Source organism: Thermobia domestica, chromosome 6 (genome assembly GCF_964235325.1).
Source record: "Thermobia domestica chromosome 6, izTheDome1.hap1.1, whole genome shotgun sequence".
Taxonomy (NCBI): Eukaryota; Metazoa; Arthropoda; class Insecta; order Zygentoma; family Lepismatidae; genus Thermobia; species Thermobia domestica.
In genome coordinates this window covers 17,332,867-17,354,292 of record NC_137459.1, presented here as the reverse complement: position 1 = coordinate 17,354,292, position 21,426 = coordinate 17,332,867, and the positions used below count along the sequence as shown (strand labels likewise).

The 21,426-nt window shown below is 36.6% G+C and overlaps 1 protein-coding gene across 2 annotated transcripts in view; it reads left to right on the top strand.

Moving 5' to 3' along the window:
- LOC145687638 (uncharacterized) overlaps positions 1–21,426 on the top strand; it is a 270,371-nt gene that overhangs the window by 227,137 nt on the left and 21,808 nt on the right. The window contains exons 1-2 of one of the 2 annotated variants that reach the window (XM_081761103.1): positions 15,800–15,954; positions 18,581–18,667. In XM_081761103.1, the coding sequence (XP_081617229.1) occupies positions 18,629–18,667 (39 nt within the window). In that variant the 5' untranslated portion in view covers positions 15,800–15,954; positions 18,581–18,628. Of the gene's footprint in view, positions 1–15,799; positions 15,955–18,580; positions 18,668–21,426 lie in introns of those variants that run through there. The other variant, XM_081761102.1, reaches the window with a different exon arrangement.

Here is a 21,426-nt window from a genome sequence, read left to right as displayed (position 1 = left end):
AATTCTTTTCCTATGAAATTTACCACAAAAATTCATTTCCCGGTTATACACATAGTATCAGTATTAAAATTACCCGAAAAAATCATTATCAAATTATATTCTTACAAGAAGACAATTATAGATATGCGACAATCATTTTGGACATGAGTGTACATGTTTTCTGCACCCGGAGTCCCGGGTTTGAATCCAAGTGGAAGATAATCATGTGGTATTTAACCCGAATAATGAATCAGCTTCCACTCTAACCAGTAAGTTGAAACAAATCCAGCATTTTGTTGAAAAGATACCTTAATTTCAGTCACTGAATCTAAAGCGAGCAAATCTTGGCTTTATGACTGAATGAATATTTGTTTGCAATGTTTATGGATATCTTTGAAAGCAAGTTTAATTATTTTCATGAAGTGAAGTAAATATTACATTCTTCTGTGCAAGAAAGCAATTAAAGTGTAAGAGAAAATTATGTAAAAATATCTACCTGTGTTAAATTGATCACTAAGCCTTAGTAACCTCATCAAACAAAGCTCAATGTTCCAAGTATTCAGGCTCTCAATCAGGGTTTGTGTCACCAGGGGTGAAACACGAAATTCGGCACCCTCAATGTATATGTATATTGCTTTTTTAGGAGCCCCTTGAACCACGTGCCCCGATTGCTTCTCCCTGCAAATATTTTTATATTTTTCTGTCAGTTTATTGCATATAAGGTCGCACAAAACCCTGAGGATATTTTTGACCCTTAATTTTAATATTGTAACTTTACATGGATGTATTTTGAAAACGTTGAAGATTTGAGGTGCCTAGTATCAAAATCTGCCACATCCATTTCGTTTAGTTTCAAGTAATCTCGCAAAACGTGCAGTGAAGCTCCATATACACACGTAAAAAGTCCCATATTTAAACTAGTTTTTTTAGTATGCAATATTAAGCTTTTAAACAAAATTCTGTTTCCATGGAATTCCTTTAGATCAAACATATAACAAGCAATATATAACTCAATTTCGGTAAAAAAAAAATAGATTTTGCAGCTTCTGATAGTAGATGTCTCATTTTATATTTCTATTTTCGAAAGACGAGAGGAGAGAAGAAAACATTGTGCTCGTGGAAATAAATTGAACTCGAGATTTCAATAAATTAAACGTTGAATGGGCTCTACATGCCAAAAGACTTAGTTTTGAACATCCCTTCATCTGTTCATCCATTCGACTGCAGCATTCTAAAAACTACAGCGTTTTATATATTCCGGCCAAATTTTACACTTAACATCTTTGTAAGATTCTGTAAAGGCTGGTTTTCATTTTTCTGTCTAGTCTCAAATATATCCCGATAAAACTCACGGACACGATATTGTCCACCACAAACTTACTTCGTCAGGAAACGAACCAGGGACTCCACGCACCAGAAGTAAGCGCTGTTTAACATAGAATCGAAACAACATATAGGGGACCGTGGTGGCTCAGTGGTAGAGCGTTCACCTCTGGTGCAAGAGTCCCTGGTTCGATCCCATCTCGCGCCGAGTGAACTTTGTGGTGGACAAACACCGTGTGCGTGATTTCCTCAGGGCTCTCTTCTTTCTTCCCACTTTCTTCGTTCCACCATTTCATTCATTTCTCATCATCACCGTCTCCTTTAGCCTAGCCGGCATAACCGTGGGACGTAAAACTGAAAGATTTCATTTCGAAACAATATATAATCCCATCGGGAGTTGAAGCTAGGTTCAGCATGAAAGAGAAGGATGAAAAACCATTTATTCATGACCAAGCAAGAAGCTCTTCAAAGCGTTTCAAATAAAACTGTTAATGGTAATTTTTAAGTCCATACTGTGCAAACTATTTAAAGACTTCTAACACAAAAATATTTTGTCAGTTCAGAGTCTGTGAATAAATCTAATGAACAAAATTTAAATTGACATTTTGAAACATAAAATATTTAACAATTAAACCTCATCACGTGAAAAGTTTCAGTTTTCTTGTTACTTTGAGCTCTCGTATACTTAAAAATTTAAAGCACTTAGCCCAAAATTTTCTTCTACCGCTATTGTCTGGTTGTTATAAAACTCGCGTTTTGAATTCCATTTTGAAGTAAATCTTTTAGCGGATCATTTTGGTTCTGTGTTCTGTGGAGGAATCCATTTTATAGAAAATTCTACTTCATGGTTTAAAAAAGAAAGTTTTACAACTTATCGATTAAACGGTACTGACCTACGCGTCTAAAAATAGATTCTTAGTAGGTTATTTTTTTTTCCATGACACAAAAACGTTTTGTGCTGGATTTGCATGAAATGCAATAATTTAAATATTTTAAATTTCTTTCCATTTATGACTGAAAAAATAAGAACTTTTACTTAATATGGAATTAGAACAACTGAAAATTAACTGTGAAAGTTAAATCAGAAATAATGTATGGGTAACACATACACCACTATCTTACTTCCTACATTTACAAATACACTATGTAATGTAACATAATTGAAATCGTTGGAGATAATTTTCTATATTGTCCTTCATGGATAGGCTCATCTACACACTTTTTCTCCGTAAAATCAACGAATGTTATAAGTCTGTCACTTTCAGTTTCAAGAATTGATCGTAATACAGAAAAAGAAGGTAACGAATAAGGAGGAAAGGTTTCTGGATATTGGAAGAATTCCTTGTCTCCACGCTCATTTCATCCTATGCTCACGCTCTTTATTAGAAGGGACAATCCAAATGAAATCGACCAATTTTCAGGTCAAAGGTTGCTGACAAAATTTATTTATTATTTATTTTGTTAACCTAAGATTGTACATTAATGGAGTTGAAAACGGGTACTCATTTATTTTCTAGCTAAGCAGGTTTTGGATTGATTATTTTAACAAAAGAGACACTGACCAAAGCTTAAAACCCACTTTATTTTAAATTATAATTTGTAACTGTTTCGGATATCTAGCATATCCTTCTTCAGACACTATCGAAAGATTTATTAAGTGTCTATTGAAACCGGAAGTGGACAAAAGTAGCCATTTCAGGTTTTTATACTTATCACCATAGAACAAAAATCGTAATAGATGGACACAAGTGATTTCAATTGATACAAGGGTTTCGAGAGAGCATACAATCACAGCCCGCAACACACTATTGAAACCAGAAGTGGTTGAAATGTACTACTACTTCCGGTTTCAACTGCTTTCCATAGTAATGGTAAGAGATATCTTACTCAAAAACAGTAAGAGATATCGAGATGCTTTTTCTAAAAAAAAAAAAAAAAAAAAAAAAAAAATCAGCTTCTCAAGAACAGGTCCTATCTCTACCCTTAACCATATATTCAATTCACAATTGACTCAAGTTAACTATTTAAGTTTTCAACCTTTATTCCTATACCGTAAAACAAAAGTAATAAAGGAAAGCAAGTAATGGCTTCTTTTGATATACATTCAGTGTGCAAGGAATAGATTCTATCTTTGACCTTATTAATCTATTGCAACCAGTAGTTATACATGTACACTCATGTCCAAAATGATTGTCGCATATCTATAACTGTCTTCTTGTCGCATATCTATAAACGTCTTCTTGTAAGAATATAATTTGATAATGATTTTGCAGGATACTTTTAATACTGATACTATGTGGATAATAGGGAAATGTATATTTGTGGTAAATTTCATAGGAAAAGAATTATAAATACGAAAATTAGAATGAGTAAAACAAAATGTTGCTAAATGGACAAGAATGTTTTATTTTCGTTTTACTGTTCTTATTTACTGCTCTTTTGACATGAAATTTGTCACATACATGTCTTTGCTGATTATACAGATACTAACATTATACGAAATACTGGGTGAATTCGTTATCAAATTATATTCCTACAACAACATATTTATAAACATGCGACAATAATTTTGAACATGAGTGTACCACTTCAAGTTTGAGTATTCAATGCACGTGATTTAAGTCTACCGTAGTTTCTCACTGTGAAACGAAACTCACTTTTTTCTAAATAGCATATATCATCACTACTTTATTTATCTATAACGGTAACAAAGAAAGTTCTGATGCTTTTAGTGTAGGTCTGTGTTCAATTGGCCCTCACACCGTAAGTTGTATGCAAATGGAGATAAAGTCAGTTGTTGGTGTGGGTATATCCAACATACTACCTGGTTGTGGCAGTTAACTTACACCGTAAACTTACATAAGGACAGAGTGAACATGGAACCTCCACAGAGAGTCATAAGGCGTGATTGCTGTACAAGTTTAAACTGGGGTCAAACTCCGCTGCAGAGGGGCGGAAGATATTCCAGGCCTTTGGTGAAGGTGCCGTGACTACGCGGACAGTACTTCGGTGGTTTAACAAGTTTAAGGACGGTGACGAAACACTTGAAGACGCACCACGTCCCGGAAAGCCAACACATGTATAAAATTAAGATCTTCAGGTAGCAATTGGGGCGAACAGTGGCCAGACATGTGAGAACCTGAGACTACAATTCAGTGTGAGAGGAAAAACCATTCGGGAGTACCTCCATCGACTTCGTGATCATTCACACATCTTGAGATTGAAATTTTTCAAGTATAATGGGGTGCATTTATCCTCTCTACCAATTTAAAATAAACAAACAAAAATCAACCGGATCCTTATGAAAATCCACTTCTCGTTATTCCTTACCGTTCTTGCTTTGATACTATAGAAAGTCAAATGGACAAAAGTTCTTTACGTTTGATAAAATTTATTTTGGAAATAACAGTGCTATGACTGGAATGTACAGAAAATTAATTCTTGTAACTCATGTTCTTTTAAATGCACTGAAAACTGTACGCAAATTGTCCTTAAATTCTGAAGTTATTTACGAAATTAATTTCATCAAACGGAAAGAACTTTTGTCGCTGACTGTACATAGTTAATCGCTATCAGTTCTCATACCTTGAAACTTTCCAATAGAATTAATTTAACAAATCTCAGTGATGGTCAAGAACTTGGGAGGCACATTTTGGAAAATCTGTTAGCTGTCAAACGCAGACCAATGTACAGTATATACAAGCAACTTACTCCTACATTAACGTACTGCAGATACAACACTGAAGTCTACATAAACATGATAGCGTAGGCATTAAACAATGCATTTAACGTACTATTTAAGATTATAAAGAAGAGAAACTTACATTTATACATTAATGCAGAGGTGTAGCCAAGGGGGGCCCATTGGGGCCAGGCCCCCCAAATGGTTTCCTGTCCCCCCAAATGACCAGCTTTTATAACATCATAGAAAAATTATCTTGCTTCATTCATTTAAAAGTAACAAAGTTTATTGACAATTAATAATTTATGGTAAAATAGTATGGAGAAATATTGTTTTTCCATACCGATCGAAAAATAGTATAGTATCTCTTCCTTATACCGATCGAAAAATGGGATACTTTTTTGTGACAGCAGATTTCACAATTTACTGCGATTTATATTTGACAGTTTGAAGACAAACGTTTTAACAAGGTGCTACAAATACAGCCATAAAACAAAGGTACTAAACTGATTTGTAAGTACAGTATATGTTTATATGCTTTAACAAGTGTTTTAAAAGACATAGAGGATGGAAAATTTGGTGAGAAACAATGCTTTTATTCAATTTGGATTTCATTCGCTCTCACTTTTATTTCTACTCAGTGTAATAAAATAATTATGTTTTTTTAGTCACGAATAATAAATAAATATTTTTGTCAGGAAACCGTAAAGAAATTAAGTGAAATTTCAAAGAAAATCAATCTTGTGTAGATAGGTTCTGTATACAAGGTCTTAAATTTAAACATAAAGGTAACCAAGAAAAGTTTTGTTGCCTTTTTACCCACCACCTTCGAACATCGATATGTCACCTAACCTGGAAGATCAAAAATAGTCCCCATCAGCATCGACGACCTTCTGAAAACGTTCTGGAATGCCATGGAATCCATCACGGTAGAACTTGGTGGGCTGTGAAACGAAGAAAGTATCAGCTGCATTTTGGACTTTTACTAGGGATTTGAACTGGCGTCCTCTAAGATGATTGTCCAAAGAATGGAACAGGTGATAATCGGACGGTGCAATACCCGGGGCTTATAGTGGTTGCAATATTGTTTCCCATCCAAGGCGGAAAATGGTGCCCTGAGTCATCCTAGCTACGTGTGACTTAGCGTTGTCCCGTAAACGAGGACCCATTTGCAATTCAGAAGTTCTGGTTCCAGAGTTTTGAGGTTTTCTTGGACACAGCTCAACTGCTGACACTACACAGTTGCATTGATACTCTGACCAGCTGGTAACAGTTCCCGATGCACGATGCACGAAACGCTCAGAAGGATCTTCTTCTGGTACAGTGCTGGTTTCGGCTGTTTTGAAATCGGTTCATGGGATGCTAACCAATGATGACGGCGCCGTGAAGCTTCGTATAGGACCCACTTTTTATCACATGTCAACGCCCTGTCCAGAAATGGCTCCGAAACAGTAAATAAACACAGGCGACTGCCGCGTTGCCTTCTGGCCCGGAGTCAAAATATGTGAGACCCATCGACCCAACTTTTAGTGCTTCACAAGTTGATGGATGTGCTGCCGAATGGTTTCTCCACTCACTGAATTGTAGTCCCAGTTCCACTTTGTACATGTGTTGGTATTCTGGCACGTGGTGTTTTCGGGTGTTTCATCATCGTCCTTAAACTTGTTAAACCATCGCTGCAATGTCCGCGTCGTCACGACACCCTCACCAAAGGCCTGGCATATCTTCTGTCCCGCTACATCGGCGTTTGACCTCCATTTGAACTCGTTCACCATACATGCTCTTATGACGCCCTGTGGATGTCCCATGTTCCCTCTGTCTTTACGCAAGTTCACGGTGTGTCTGAATTGCCACAACCAGGTAGTATGTTGGATATATCCACACCAACAACTGACGTTCGCCTTATCTCCACTCGCATTCAACTCACGGTGTGAGGTCCAATTGAACACAGACCTCCACGAAAAGGGACAGAACTTTCTTGGTTACCTTTATAGTTATGCACAAAAGTATAGCGTTTGGTCCCGGGCAGTAGTTCTTGATTAAGCATAATAAAAACTATATTGAACATAATTTATGAATAATAATAATAATAATAATAATAATAATAATAATAATAATAATAATAATAATAATAAGAAGAAGAAGAAGAAGAAGAAGCGAAAATAGTGTTTTTAGTTTTCCAGAAGGAAACCAAAATTTTCCTTTCTTTCAGGCCTCAAAAACACCAGCAGCAACACATTTTTTTTTGGCTTTGTACATTGTAGCTGCCACCCCCCTCAAAAACGACTGCCTCCCCTACACAAACCTGCTGGCTACACCCTGCATTACTGTTTACACACATATTTCTTAATTATTTATTTTAATTCGTATTGTAAGTAGAAATGTTTTCTAGGAAGTACAAACCTTAATATACGAGTAAATAACATATTAAATGTACCCTTACGCAACAGTCATATGCGTGAACAAACTCTCAATGTGACATTCTGTTTTGAATCTTCCCTATTGAAACATTGCGCAATGAACATGACGGATACATGACTATTTTCTGTTAATAAAGTTACTAGCTGAACCTGAGCTCTCTACACAGCGTATCATTCACATATATGCATGAATCTCCTTGTCATTCCTCACAACATCTGTATGTGTCCCTTTACATATACAAGTGAAAGACTTCTTGATAAAAATCGGCAAGGGGCATCATAATGGGCGGATTTTTTCGATTATTTTTTTTTCAATATCTCGCACCGTTTGCAAGATTGAGAGTACTTCTATTGGAGTTTCTAATTCGTATATGATGAATGTTTTCTTTCTTCTTGTATGCAGTATGTAATAAGCAAATACATTACATACAGAATTAATTATAATGTCAGTGATATATGGGTTCATTGGGCAAAACACTCCAAACAATAAACGTTCATTTTAGATTGGAGAAAGTGTTATCCTTTGTTTCTCATTATCATTTGGCCATGAAACAATCGCCTGAGAGATATACAACCCCTGCATATAACTATATACAACTATGTTTTGTTGGAATGAATAAATTCTAGGATATGATGCTTTACTTTTTAAAAAAATTCAACACTTTCAGTGTTCTCCTAAAAATGTAATAATGAAATAACGGCCACGTTTTTAAATATTCAATTAGAACTGGGTGATCTACACAAAATTTGGAACCGACCAGCGGAAACGTCACATTTCTAGCACTTGTGGTTTTCGAGATCTCATTGTCGAAAGGATTGGACACAAACATATAAAGCTAGCATTTAATATATAGAAGATAGATGAACTTCTCTGGTATTGCACAAAGAAGACATGGAAGAGGAAGATTAAATGCTCGGTAAATTGAAATATCAATAGAGATTCTATTTAGAAGAAACTCTTAAGTTTATGCCAGTATTCACCATCGCAAATGCGCCTACTCCCTCCGAGCCCAGCAGCTTCGTGCTGTCCGGAACCGGAATAGATAGAAATCTTGCTTTTTTGACTATGATAGAGTGGTGTGTTTTTCGCACGAGTAGTCATTTGTGTGGCATATCAGTTTGCCCGCATCTTATCAATCTCTACGCAGTTATTTGGGAATGCGTCAAGAAAATGCCGAAATGTTTTGTACTTGTTGAGATATTGTTTGAAAGAAGAAAAGTTATGTAAAAAAAACTTTTTTTAAAAAAAAAATAGCCCCCGTATTCTTAATCTGTACGCAATTTTAATCGGAGATGGATGAGTCTTTCTTTTGCGTTGAGCATTAAACAAAGCAGTACCGGACCGGTAATTCTGAAACAGAATACAAAATATAAATTGTACAAAACTTGAACTAACGTACTATTCTTAGGGTAACCTTGCTCCCATTTCTTCTTCTTATTTTTAAATAATAGGTGTCCGATAAGAAAGTTTGTATAGTTGAGCCCTGACCAAAGTCACGAGATCACCTTTTGCGTCAATTCTTTGCCAGAAGAGCCAAGGCGTCATTATGAAGGCGAACTTGGTAGTTATCGATAATTCACGTGTTGGCTATCGTGGGTTCATCAACCGTGGCTCCGACCAACTGCTTCACCTTCAAAGTGCGGGAGGCATTAGTTGAAGGACACTAAAAGAGAACCATGAAGAAAAATGAATCGATGCAGGATATTCTTTTTTCCATTTTTTCACACTTGACCTCGAATTCGAAAAACAAATATTTGTAAACTGGTTTTAGTTGCAGTTAAATCTACTTACTACTTATTATATATCCATCTTCAAGTAACGTGTAATATGCATACTTAATCGTATTGCATCAAATTGTGTAATGTGACTTGAAGAAGAAAATAAGACATTTGCTTTCTGGAAAGAAAGAAGAGAAATTTTATTGTATAGTAAAACCTGTCTTTAGGGGACTCGCAAAAATTTCCGTTAAAGATAGGTTTCCGGTTAACGAAGGTAGACCTATGCAAAAAAGCATATAATGGACATACTGATGCGGGAGGGTCCCACAAGTTGTCGATGAAATCTGATTCCCACATAGCACATCTGATAGATCATTTTCATGAGAAATGAAAATGAGCAAAATTTAAGGTACTATGGACCAGAAGAATAGGAGTTACGGGGTTTCAAAATTTATATATCAACAAAATTATATAATGGAATTATCTACGTTTCAAGTAAATATCTTGAAAACCGTTAAAGCAATCAAAACAAAAGTTGCACGATATAATGATAACAAAACTCCCTATCGAAAACCACAAACAGTGTTGCCATAAGTGAAGCAGTGTTGGCAACTCCGCATATATTTTTTGTTTGAAATAGCGCCATATAAAATTGTGCACAGACATAAAATACACTATGATTACTAAACTTAACAGTGAAGTGTAGTGGTACAGTGTTACATACTATTGGAGCTACGTGTGCGGAAACTGTACAATGGAGAAGCGTGATATGTCTCAACAGAAAGTAACAAAGGAATCTGGGTCTCATACTACGAATTTAGTTCAAATGCATAACACCAATAGTATAACATAGCAAAATGTCATCAGTGTCAAAATATTGATGCATTTTAGAAACGAAATTGAGTGAAGCCATTTTTACGTGCTTTGTCAGCACCGAAGCTATATAGGACGGGACCTAAAGCTTAAAGTGATACCCGAACCACTATGAAAGACGAAAGATGACAATGAAATGCAAAATGAAAAATACAACATAAACTCAATGTCCGAGGCCGGATTGGAACCCGCAATCCCTAATAAGTCGGTAGCCTAGCCTTCTAGACCACACGTCTATCCTGGCAGAATAAAAACGAAATGAGGTAGTAATAAAATAATTATATTTCCAATGTGTAATATTACAGTGTACAAACATAATCATAGGAGAGGAAGTAAAAGAATATGCCATTTAACACTAAAGACATAAACCAAGAATTAATCTTCCAAATATTGATAAGATAATCTGGAGAACCAGTTTGCAGAATTAGAAAACATGTGTTTCTTTCGTCATGTGTATCATTTTGTTTTCTCGAGTTGTCTGCTTATTCACCGTGGCTACGGAAGTGTAATGGCTATCCCTCACTTTTTCTAATGCATTCCTTTATTACCATCTGTCACCACATATCAGACTTCTCCATTGAACATTTTCAACACACATAGTGGTAATAGTGCTATGTTTAGTGGTAATAGTGCATTTTAAAATTGTGCACACTTGTATATGGTGCTATTTCAAACAAAAAATATGCTGAGTTGGCAACACTGCTTCACTTATGGCAACACTGTTTGTGGTTTTCGATAGGGCATTTTGTTCTCATTTGATTGTGCAACTTTTGTTTTGATAGCTTTAACGGTTTTCAAGATATTTACTTTAAACGTACATAAATCCATGATATAATTTTGTTGATATATAAATTTTGAAACCCCGTAGCTCCTATCCATCTGGTTCAAAGCACCTTAAATTTTGCTCATGTTCATTGCTCATATAGATGTGCTATGTGACAATCAGATTTCAGCGATAACTTGTGGGACCCTCCCGTGTGAGATAAAATAAAATACTATCTACCTTAGTCAATTTACAGTATTTATTTCTACTAGGAATTAATATACACAAAACTTACAATACTGTACACACGCTAATTTATTTTCTACAATTATCAAGGAGGGTTTTCTGTACACATCGCAGCTTTCCTGCTCAACTTTCCACAGAGACTTTAAAATGAAAATGAAATTTTTAAGTTTTACGTCCAACGGTTATGCCGGACAGGCTAAAGGAGACGGTGATGATGAGAGATGAGTGAAATGGTGGAATGAAGAAAGTGGGAGGAAACGGGAGAACCCCGAGAAAACCCACGAGCATGGTGTTTGTCCATCACAAAGTCCACACGGCGCGAGCTGGGATCGAATCAGGGATCCCAAGCACCGGAGGTGACACAAAGACTTTAGTCTGAGAAACCACATTAAAAAAATTTGTCATTTCTACCTAGGACAAATGTTGCACTTCTTTTAAACTTTTGACAGAATCTTGATAATTCTTTAGCCTACGCTCTTCTTCTAACTCAATACCATATTTCTCTTCTTAATCCACCTCCTCTTTTCCTTTCGGACTTCCCATACAATTCCCAATTAAGGCATGTATATCCGTCAGGTCTACTTTGGTTTGCACATCACTGTCTGTTTTGCTATATATATATGAAAAAAAAAGAATATATCTAACCTTTCATAAGCTATCTAAAACCTTTCTAAATGCTGCACTCCGAAACTTCAAATTTTCCGTTAAGAGGCTTATTTTGATTTCCGTTGTCCGGGTAACACAGTTTTCGTTTAACCCATAACTTCCCAGCTAATAAGGATAACTTTTTATGCCTGGGAGATTTTGTGTGTTGAATTTTGTGACACGGCTCACCGTGAACACATTACAACAATAACAACAAAAAAATTCGTTATTTTCACATTTACTACGATCATATGGAAAAAACGTAACTGAAAATATTATAAAATCAGGAAAAAATGAATTCGGGCAGTTATGGGATAATGAAGGGAACTTAACACGATTTTGCCAGTAAATTCCCGAGACCGTGAAATATTTCCGTTTAACACAAGTTTCCGTTTAATAAAGGATCCGTTGAAGACAGGTTTTACTGTATATCACTTGCAGAATAAAGAAGAATAGCGAAACCAGTAGCAAGAGGCAAGGAAATTAATAAAATTGTTCATAAGTTGAATGAGCAGTATCTGTGTCCGATAGTAAAAACAAATCTACAATATAACTTAGAATATTCCCCAATAAACCTAAAGAAATAGATTTTTTTTTTTAAAAAAAAGGTTCTTCCTTTCTATTTCGTGTTTAGACTTGACGTCTAAGTTTACTGATTAGCTTGAAATGTAAAGTATGACCTTTGCGTGGGTTTCAAAGTCATTATCAAGTTATGCGTCCAGTTCATTAGTACAAAGGCAAGAAAAATATTGAGGTGCTTGACAATTTAACCATGCTGAGAGGATATAAGTGTTTATTTAAGAAGCTTGTTTTTATAACACTATAACGAAGCATTCAACGAAGACATTTCTGCCTACAATAACACGGTTATTTGTATGAATTAAAAAAAAAATGTTTCATAAATTCTTGCGATATGAAACCTAAAATCTGTGTACTAAACCAGCAATTCTGGGTTCCTTGTTTGTAAATTTTCTCCTGGAAACGAAGCATATGAAGATAGAATCCAGGCAAGTTTTCAGGCGCTATAAAGCAATTTAGTTAGACCAGAACTACCATCAACGAACAAAGCTCTCTCTTTCAGAAGGGGCACGGTGGCTCAGTTGTATGGCGCTTACCTCTGGTGCATAGGGTCCTTGGTTTGACCCCCTGCCAAGTAAATTCGTGGTAGACAACATTGTGTTTGTGAGTTTTCTCGGGGTACTCCCGTTTCCTTCCACATTCTCATTCCATCAATTCTTCCATCATCATTCACTTGCTTTAATCATCGTCTCCCTTAGCCTAAAGGGCATAAAAATGGGACGTTAAATTGAAAAATTTAATTTCATTTCATTTCTTTCTTTCAGATCTTGTATTATCACCCCAGCAACAACTTAGAATGTGTCAAATAGTGCACTGTAGTTTACGCTGAATTTGGTTTGTGGGTAATATTTGATGCAATTCAAGTATTTTCAACGAACTTAAAAAGTTCGTTACTGAATTCTCTATGTCTATGTGTCTGTCTGTCTGTCCGTTTGTCTGTCTGTTATTTGCGATTTTTTCAATTTTGAACCCTGAATTCGATGGAGCATTAAAAACTATCAGAGAAACTGATTAAATTTTCACTCTTACCGTTCTCGAGATATTGGTCAAAAAATGGCCAACTTTCAGAGATTTAAGGAGTCATATCTCGGGAACCGTAAGTCATAGAGAGATCATATTGTTGTTGCTCAATATCTAAAAGATGGTAAATATTTTGGTACCAAATAGTAACCGGTGACCACTGTCCAACTGGTCACTGGTTTGGCCAGTGGCCACTAATTACGATCGGCACCAAAATGTTTACAATGCTCTTAGGTATTGGTTGACACCATTATCATCTCTCTATGACTTACCGTTCCCGTGATATTGGTCAAAACATAGTTCCGATTTCGGGAGATTTAAGGAGTCAAATCTCGGGAGCTGTAAGTCACACAGAGATCATATTGGTGTTGATCAATACCTAAGAGAATGGTGGACATTTTGGTACTAAATATATCCGATTTATTTTATAGGATTGTTTAAACAACAAAATTGTCCAGGAAACGTTCCATTTAAAGCAAGTTTGGCCATCATAAACTTTCATTTTGGGTCAGTACTCAACATAGTTGTATCTCTGTTACGTAAGAAGCCATAATAATCGAAGTTATGTACAGAAACATTGATAAAACTTGCAATTCTATGTATGTATGTATATATACACTGGTGTCCAAAAAGATAGCATAATTACGAAAAATGAAAACACACAATGGGAACAAGGGCATACAGCTGTCATAGAACAGTGCAAGTAGAACTGACCTTGCCACACAGAAGAAAGCGTACTAAAGGTCATACAAGGGTTGCTGGAGGGAGGGAAGAGAAATGCCCGAAGAAGAGCTGATAATAGCACACCACACCACCATTGCTGAGTCGTGTGCAAAGCAGACGTGTTGGAAATAGTGTTAGTGTGTCGTGAAGGCCTCAACATGCCACGAGGACCCATATTAGACCCTGTCTTGTAGGGCAGGATAATCGGACGGCTGGAAGCTTGGCAAACACAAACGGAGGTGTCCAGAACACTGCGTGAACCACAAAGTGTGGTCTCAAGGCTATGGCACAGGTTTCAAACCACCGGCAACATCGCACGTGCAACGATTCCGTTTCGCCCAAGAGTCACAACCCCTCGACGGGACCGGTATCTGTCGGTAAGAGCACATCGGAGTCGGTTGATGTCAGCACAGCAACTGTCATCAGAGCTTGCAGCTGCTACAGGAGCATGTGTTCCAAGACAAACGGTATACTGGCGACTGCATGAGGTTGGTCTTTACACAAGACACCCCGTCGCGTGTGTCCGTCTCTCTCGTGTGCAGCGCAGACCCCGCTTGAGGTGAAGCTAAGAACACAGGCACTGGACCATGTAACAGTGGGGTCACGTTCTATTCTCGGATGAGTCGCGATTCAGCTTACAGTCAGATTCTCGACGGACACTGATATGGAGAGAACAGGGGACGCGCTACAACCCGCAGAACATCATTGAAAGGAACCAATTTGGTGGTGGGGTGAAATGGTTTGGGCGGGCATCATGCTGACTGACCGTACCGACCTACACGTCTTTCAGGGCGGGACTTTGACTGGCCAGTGGTGAAGTGATGAGGTGCTGGAACCTTATGTGAGACTGTTTCGGGGTGCAGTTGGACCATCATTCATATTCATGGATGACAACGCACGTTGTCATCGGGCAGGTGTGGTGGATGATTTTTGAAGGAGGAAAATATTCGACGCATGAAGTGGCCTACACGGTCCCCAGACGTGAATCCAATAGAACATGTCTGGAATGCATTGAGAAGGCGGATTGCAGTCCGACACCTCCCATCGCGAACGAATCCGGACCTGTGTACTGCTCTTCGGGCGGAGTAGCCGAGGATACCGATGGATCTCATCAAGGAAGTGATCGGAAGCATGGAACGACGTTGTGCAGCCTGTGCAGCCGCGCGTGGTGACCACACGTCTTACTGATGCTCTTGATCCACCATAAACTCATTTGCATTCCCGCCACACACAAATTGGGTCATTTTCAAGTATGGTGAGTTTTGTGTAATAAAGGTATTGAGACTGTGTGTTGTGTGTTTTCTTCTTCCCTTGCGCAATTTTTTCACGCAGGTGTCCACGTTTTGAATGCCTAGGATCAGTCAGGTATGTTTGGTCCATGTGGACCAGCATTATGCTATCTTTTTGGACACCAGTATATACAAAATAACCAGCAAAGTCAAAAATGTACTAACAAGAACAGGATGTTTAGGTTCAGACTAATGTTTCTGTGAACAGGCATTGTTCTTTACATTCCGTTCTGAGAACGCATATCAAATTAAAAATAACAAAATAATCTTACTAGGATTGTGCTTAATCGCAGTTCAAAATGTTTCATTTTTTTTCACGAACAAAATTCTAAATCGCGTCCTGGTACCATTGGAAAGATTGACGTCAAACAATACAATAGCTAAGTATATTGTGTCAACTTTATAAGGATATTTAAATTTACTAATGTAATAAGCTATTATTTGTTGACTTAATGTTTACAGTCTTCTATTATGTACGTAATATTTTTAAATTGGCACTTGGACAATGTGTACATGACAAAAATTAACGATATATGTGTTCTTGGTTGATACTATCCTAGTTATAAAAGAATGCTAACAAGGAAACAGATCACAGTAATGGTTATGCACTCTGTGTAACATCGCTGTTACTAACAACCTCTGTATCCATAATGACTTGCAGTAGAAACCAGTAGAACTTCTGTAACTAATAAGGTAAGTAAAATCCTGGATATTTTGTTGTTATTTTTGAATGTCATACATAGACTTTCGTTCGTTTAGCTGATATCTATATACACATCTCGCAGCCAGAGATAGAATGGGCCAGTGGGTCATGGACCAAGTTGGTCAAGATTAGCGAATGGGTCAGTGCATTGTAGTCAACATCTTCTGAACACTAGCGAATTTGTCTACGTTTTCCCCTCAAGGCCTCCATTTTAATTTATTTTTTTAATTTGTTTTTATTTACTTACCTAAGATGAGTATATCTAAGTGAAAAAATAACTTCGGACACTTTTGGATATTACTATTTGTAATTGTAATAATAGGAATAGAATTTACTACTTGGCTTTCGAGAGACAGTTGAATTTTACACTTGTTTCCTTTTACGTGGGACAACTTTACCTTGATTTGAGACTCAAATTTCATTCTATTTTCTACAGAAAATTATCTCTAATTCAGCAATGAAATAATTATATAAGATAATTAAATTGAAATTCACCGTACTATGACCCATGCCCCAACACCTTACCAATATTGTAAAGGTCAGATCCACCGGTGGAGCGGAACGGTGCTTGAGCGATTGACCATAGAAATTCAAACTTCGAGTAGCTGTTATCCATCCTGCACAACTTTTTTTCAAACACCCCTGCACAATTCTTTAATATATATAGCGCTGGGTTGCTGTTCGCAAATTTTACGAGAACTAATATGAATTGAAGCCACTGGCTTTAGTCGCAATTGGTTAGCATATCTAGCACTTAACTCACACCAAACATTTATTAAAGCTTTCACTTTGCTATCATATTTATCCACTCTCTTTATTATTAGGAACAGAAATCTAAAGCTCTATCTAAAACCATATTCACCACATAAATATTATACTTAATGTTCAGAAATTTTGGGAAGAAGACTTTCCTTGGTGTAACGTATCTGAATAAGACTGGGCGTATCTGGATCTTCGTGATATTATTGATCAAACAAACAAATTTGCTGTATGGTTTATCCGTATAATGAATTAAAAGCAACAATAAATTACCATAGCACCAAAGAATTCATTCTCGAACATCGAGCACAGAGAAAATTCAACATTGCCGTCCTGACAAACCTACAGCTTAGCACACATACATGTGGCTCAAACACAGTTTGACTTAGTATGCATAGATCTGATTCGGCATGACTCAGCGCTAGTGATTTCGCATGACTCCGGCTGAGATCCATGTGAGAAAAAAAAAAGCCTTACAAGTCAAGATTATTGATAGGGTTTCGTATAACTGTTGACGGGCATTTTACCTCATCTGTCGAAACCTTGTTATTTATTCTCGGAGTAATTCCGCTGCCTTACGTTAATATAACATTTTGCTGTCACAAAAAGACAATATATAAACGAATCTCATTCCGGATTGGCTTGCGTCAACGAACGCAGTTGCTGCGTTTTAGATGCAATGGTCAACGTAGTAGCTATAATTACTTGCTGCATTATTAGTGTTGTTTTGTGATCCACAATATTTACAAACCGTTACGGAATAGGGCCCAAAATGGTTATTTCTTTTCATTCGCTTTGAATAAAATTATTCTTGACGTCACCACTGAGTAAACTCTACATGCAAATACAAAGGAATAACTGTTTTCAGTGTCCATTAGACAACCCTGTTAATTGCACTTAACCAATCAATAAATATAAAATTTTTTAAACATTTGGGCTTAAATTGTGTGGTTCGTTTTCTAACATTAACATTTTTTAATGTGTAATATTGTTTGTTAATGATCACAAGTCAAGATTATAGAAGTAACTTAGTTCAATATTACACCTATAGACTGAAATAGTGTGACATCGTATCCTTTTAGTTGTCATGGAAATTGCCACGGAATTTTATTTTCTAAACAAAATGGGCTACGAAACTAAATGTGAAATAAAAATTTGTCTTTTCAAAAAGATTTCTATTGAATGGAACTAAAGAAGGGTAGAATAATGTAATTAGGGAAATAATACGTTAAATACTATTAGGAAAGTTTTGATAAGCATTTTAAGTTAAATCAGCGAGTTTATATGCCTTGTGAAATATTCTCTCGCATATACGTTTTGTGTAAGTCATATAGTGATGTTACATTAAGTCTTATACTGGATTCACCTTGATCACTGTCCGGTATTAAATCTAAATAATTTGGAAAATTGACTTTCTGTCTTTTGGTAAGTTATATTGTGCCAAGTTTGGTTAAAATTGCTCCGCGTATTTCAGACTTACGGAATAACATACACACATGCGTATGTACATTTTTATAAAGATAGCTGTGCCCTTGAGACCTCCTTAAATTTTAGAAACACTATAACGTGGGTTCGTTTATTTCTAGTGAGGAGTACATTTACCAAGTTTCATTTTTCTGACTTGAGAAGCTCGTGACATACTCAACATTTGACTTAAATCATTACACCCCGCGCTCCGTCCTTAGCATAGTCACTTTAATAAATTTGATATAATATGATTCTTACGGTGCTAATGTTCATAATAGTGCCAAGTATAACTTCATTTAGTCAAGTGGTTAATATGTGACTCTAGCAGACAGAAATTCACTTTCTTTTTTTGTATAATAAATTATCATTTTTTCTAAATTTTATTTTCAGAGGAAACAGGGAAATAGAGATAAAAACGAGGCGTTATTTAGCAGAACGATGACCAAGATTTTCGTAGCTCTGCTAATAATTATACTGGTGAGTGGATACATTTACTAGTCATCTTTTTCTCGTTTCACAAATTATGTATTCACGTCCTCTCGTTCCTCCCTGTTTTTCCTACTGATATGGGGTCGACAGTAGTAGTCCCCGACGTATGGCTTAATGGCTCAAAGGTCAAAGGTCAATGACCTTAGCCCGGGGTCAATGACCTAGGGGTACCTAGGACCACCCCCTCTAAAATTTGGCAGGGGTACCATGGCCCACCCCCTAAATTTTGGCAGGGGTACATAGGACCACCCCCCTTAAATTTTGGAAATTGCCAAATCTAAAAATTTGGTATGGTAGCCTAGGACCACAGTATGTACCTCTATCAGTATTGGGTGTCTATGTCGTTCCCTTTCATGGGTAAAAAATTGCCAAAAATTCAAATTTCGGGGGTTTTGACCTAATTTATCCCCTTTGATGAGGTATTATTACCCTATATAGTTATATTGGCGTATACAGGGGTCCATTACCTTTCATAAGACATGGGTATATTAATGCACCCCTTGAAAAATTTGGGAGGGGTACCTTGGCCCACCACTTAAATTTTGGAAATTGCCCAATTTAAACATTGGGTATTATAGTACAGGACCCTAATATGTATTATGATAAATTTGGGTGGTCCACCTCGTTTCCTTTTAGGGGTACACAATTGCCAAAATATAAACGTAAGCAATACGTTATACCACGTGTTTGGTTTTTGGTCGATTTTATCCCCTTTGATGAGGTGTTATTACCCTATATGGTTATATGAGCGTATACAGGAGTCCATTACCTTTCATAAGACATGGGTATATTAATGCACCCCTTTAAAAATTTGGGAGGGGTACCTTGGCCCACCCCTTCATTTTTAGAAATTGCCCAATTTAAACATTTGGTATTATAGTATAGGACGCTAATATGGATCACTATAAATTTGGGTGGTCCACCTCGTTCCCTTTTAGGGGTACAAAATTGCCAAATTTTAGTACAACCACGTGTTTGGTTTTTAACCTAATTTATCTCCTTGGATGAGGTCCTATTACCTTATATGGTCATGTATAGGTGTTCATTCCCTATCATAAGACATAGGTACATTGGTGCACCCCTTTAAATTTTTAGGAGGGGGTACCCTGGCCCACCCCCTTCAATTTCAGAAATTCTCCAATTTAAGCATTTGGTATTATAGTACAGGACCTCATTATGTATCATGATAAATTTGGATGGTCCATCTCGTTCCCTTTCATGGGTACGAAATTGCCAAATTTAGGTACAACCACGTGTTTGGTTTTTGATTTAATTTATTCCCTTGGATGAGGTCCTATTACCTTATATGGTTATATGGTCATGTATAGGGGTCCATTTCCTATCATAAGACATAGGTACATTTTTGCACGCCTTTAAATTTTTGGGAGAGGTACCTTCGCCCACCCCTTTAATTTTGGAAATTGTTCAATTTAAACATTTGGTATTACAGTATAGGACCCTAATATGGATCACTATAAATTTGGGTGGTCCACCTCGTTCCCTTTTTAGGGGTACAAAATTGCCAAAATATAAACGTAAGCAATACGTTGTACCACGTGTTTGGTTTTTGACCTAATTTATCTCCTTGGATCAGGTCCTATTACCTTATATGGTTATATTGTAATGTATAGGTGTTCATTTCCTATCATAAGACATAGGTACATTGGTGCATCCCTTTCAATTTTAGGAGAGGTACGTACCTTGGCCCGCCCCTTAAATTTTGGAATTTTTTTGATTTAAGCATTCGGTATTATAGTACAGGACCTTAATATGTATCATGATAAATTTGGATGGTCCACATCGTCCACTTTCATGGGTACGAAATTGCCAAAATATAAACGTAAGCAATACGTTGTACCACGTGTTTGACATTTTGACCCAATTTATCTCTTGGATGAGGTCCTATTACCTTATATGTTTATATGGTTATGTATAGGGGTCTATTCCATATCATAAGACATAGGTACATTTGTGCACCCCTTTAAAATTTGTTAGGGGTACCTTGGTCCATCCCTTAAATTTTAGAAATTGCTCATTTTATATATTTGGTATTATAGTACTGGACCCTAACATGTATTATGATAAATTTGGGTGGTTTATCTCGTTTCTCTTTCATGGGTACATGTTATATGGGTATGTACAGAGGTTTAATACCTTTATATGTTTATGTTCCCTTTTAAATTTGGGGAATTATCAAATAACAAAATTCGGTAAACCTTTTTCTAGGACCCATTGTAGATGTTGGTGTTCCTCTTATGGCCAAATATTCAAAATTTAAAGGTTATTGACCGGCTTTATTATTGAATAAGTACAGGATTTATTACTTTTTTCATAACACACAGGTGTATTTGTGTACCAATCTTAAATTTTGGGAGGGGTACATTTCTTATTGTCATATCAATAATTGGTAATGGTTCTTAAAATAGGATAGTATCTCATTCATTGGGTAAATCATTGTGATCACGTAATCAGTTATTGACCTATGATGGAATTAGGAGTCCAGGACATTGGAACATTGAAACTTTGTAGGATAATTTGAGAATTGCGTCATTGGTTTTGATTATTCCCGCCAAATATAAACGTAAGCAAGACGTTGTACCACGTGATTGACCTTGATGAGGTAGTGTACAGGGATTCATTTCCTTTGTTGTGGTACTTCTTAAGTTTGAGTACACACACACTTCTAGAAAACAGTTGGTTCTACTCAGGTAAACATTTGACGGACATTATTGACATTATTGAGCATA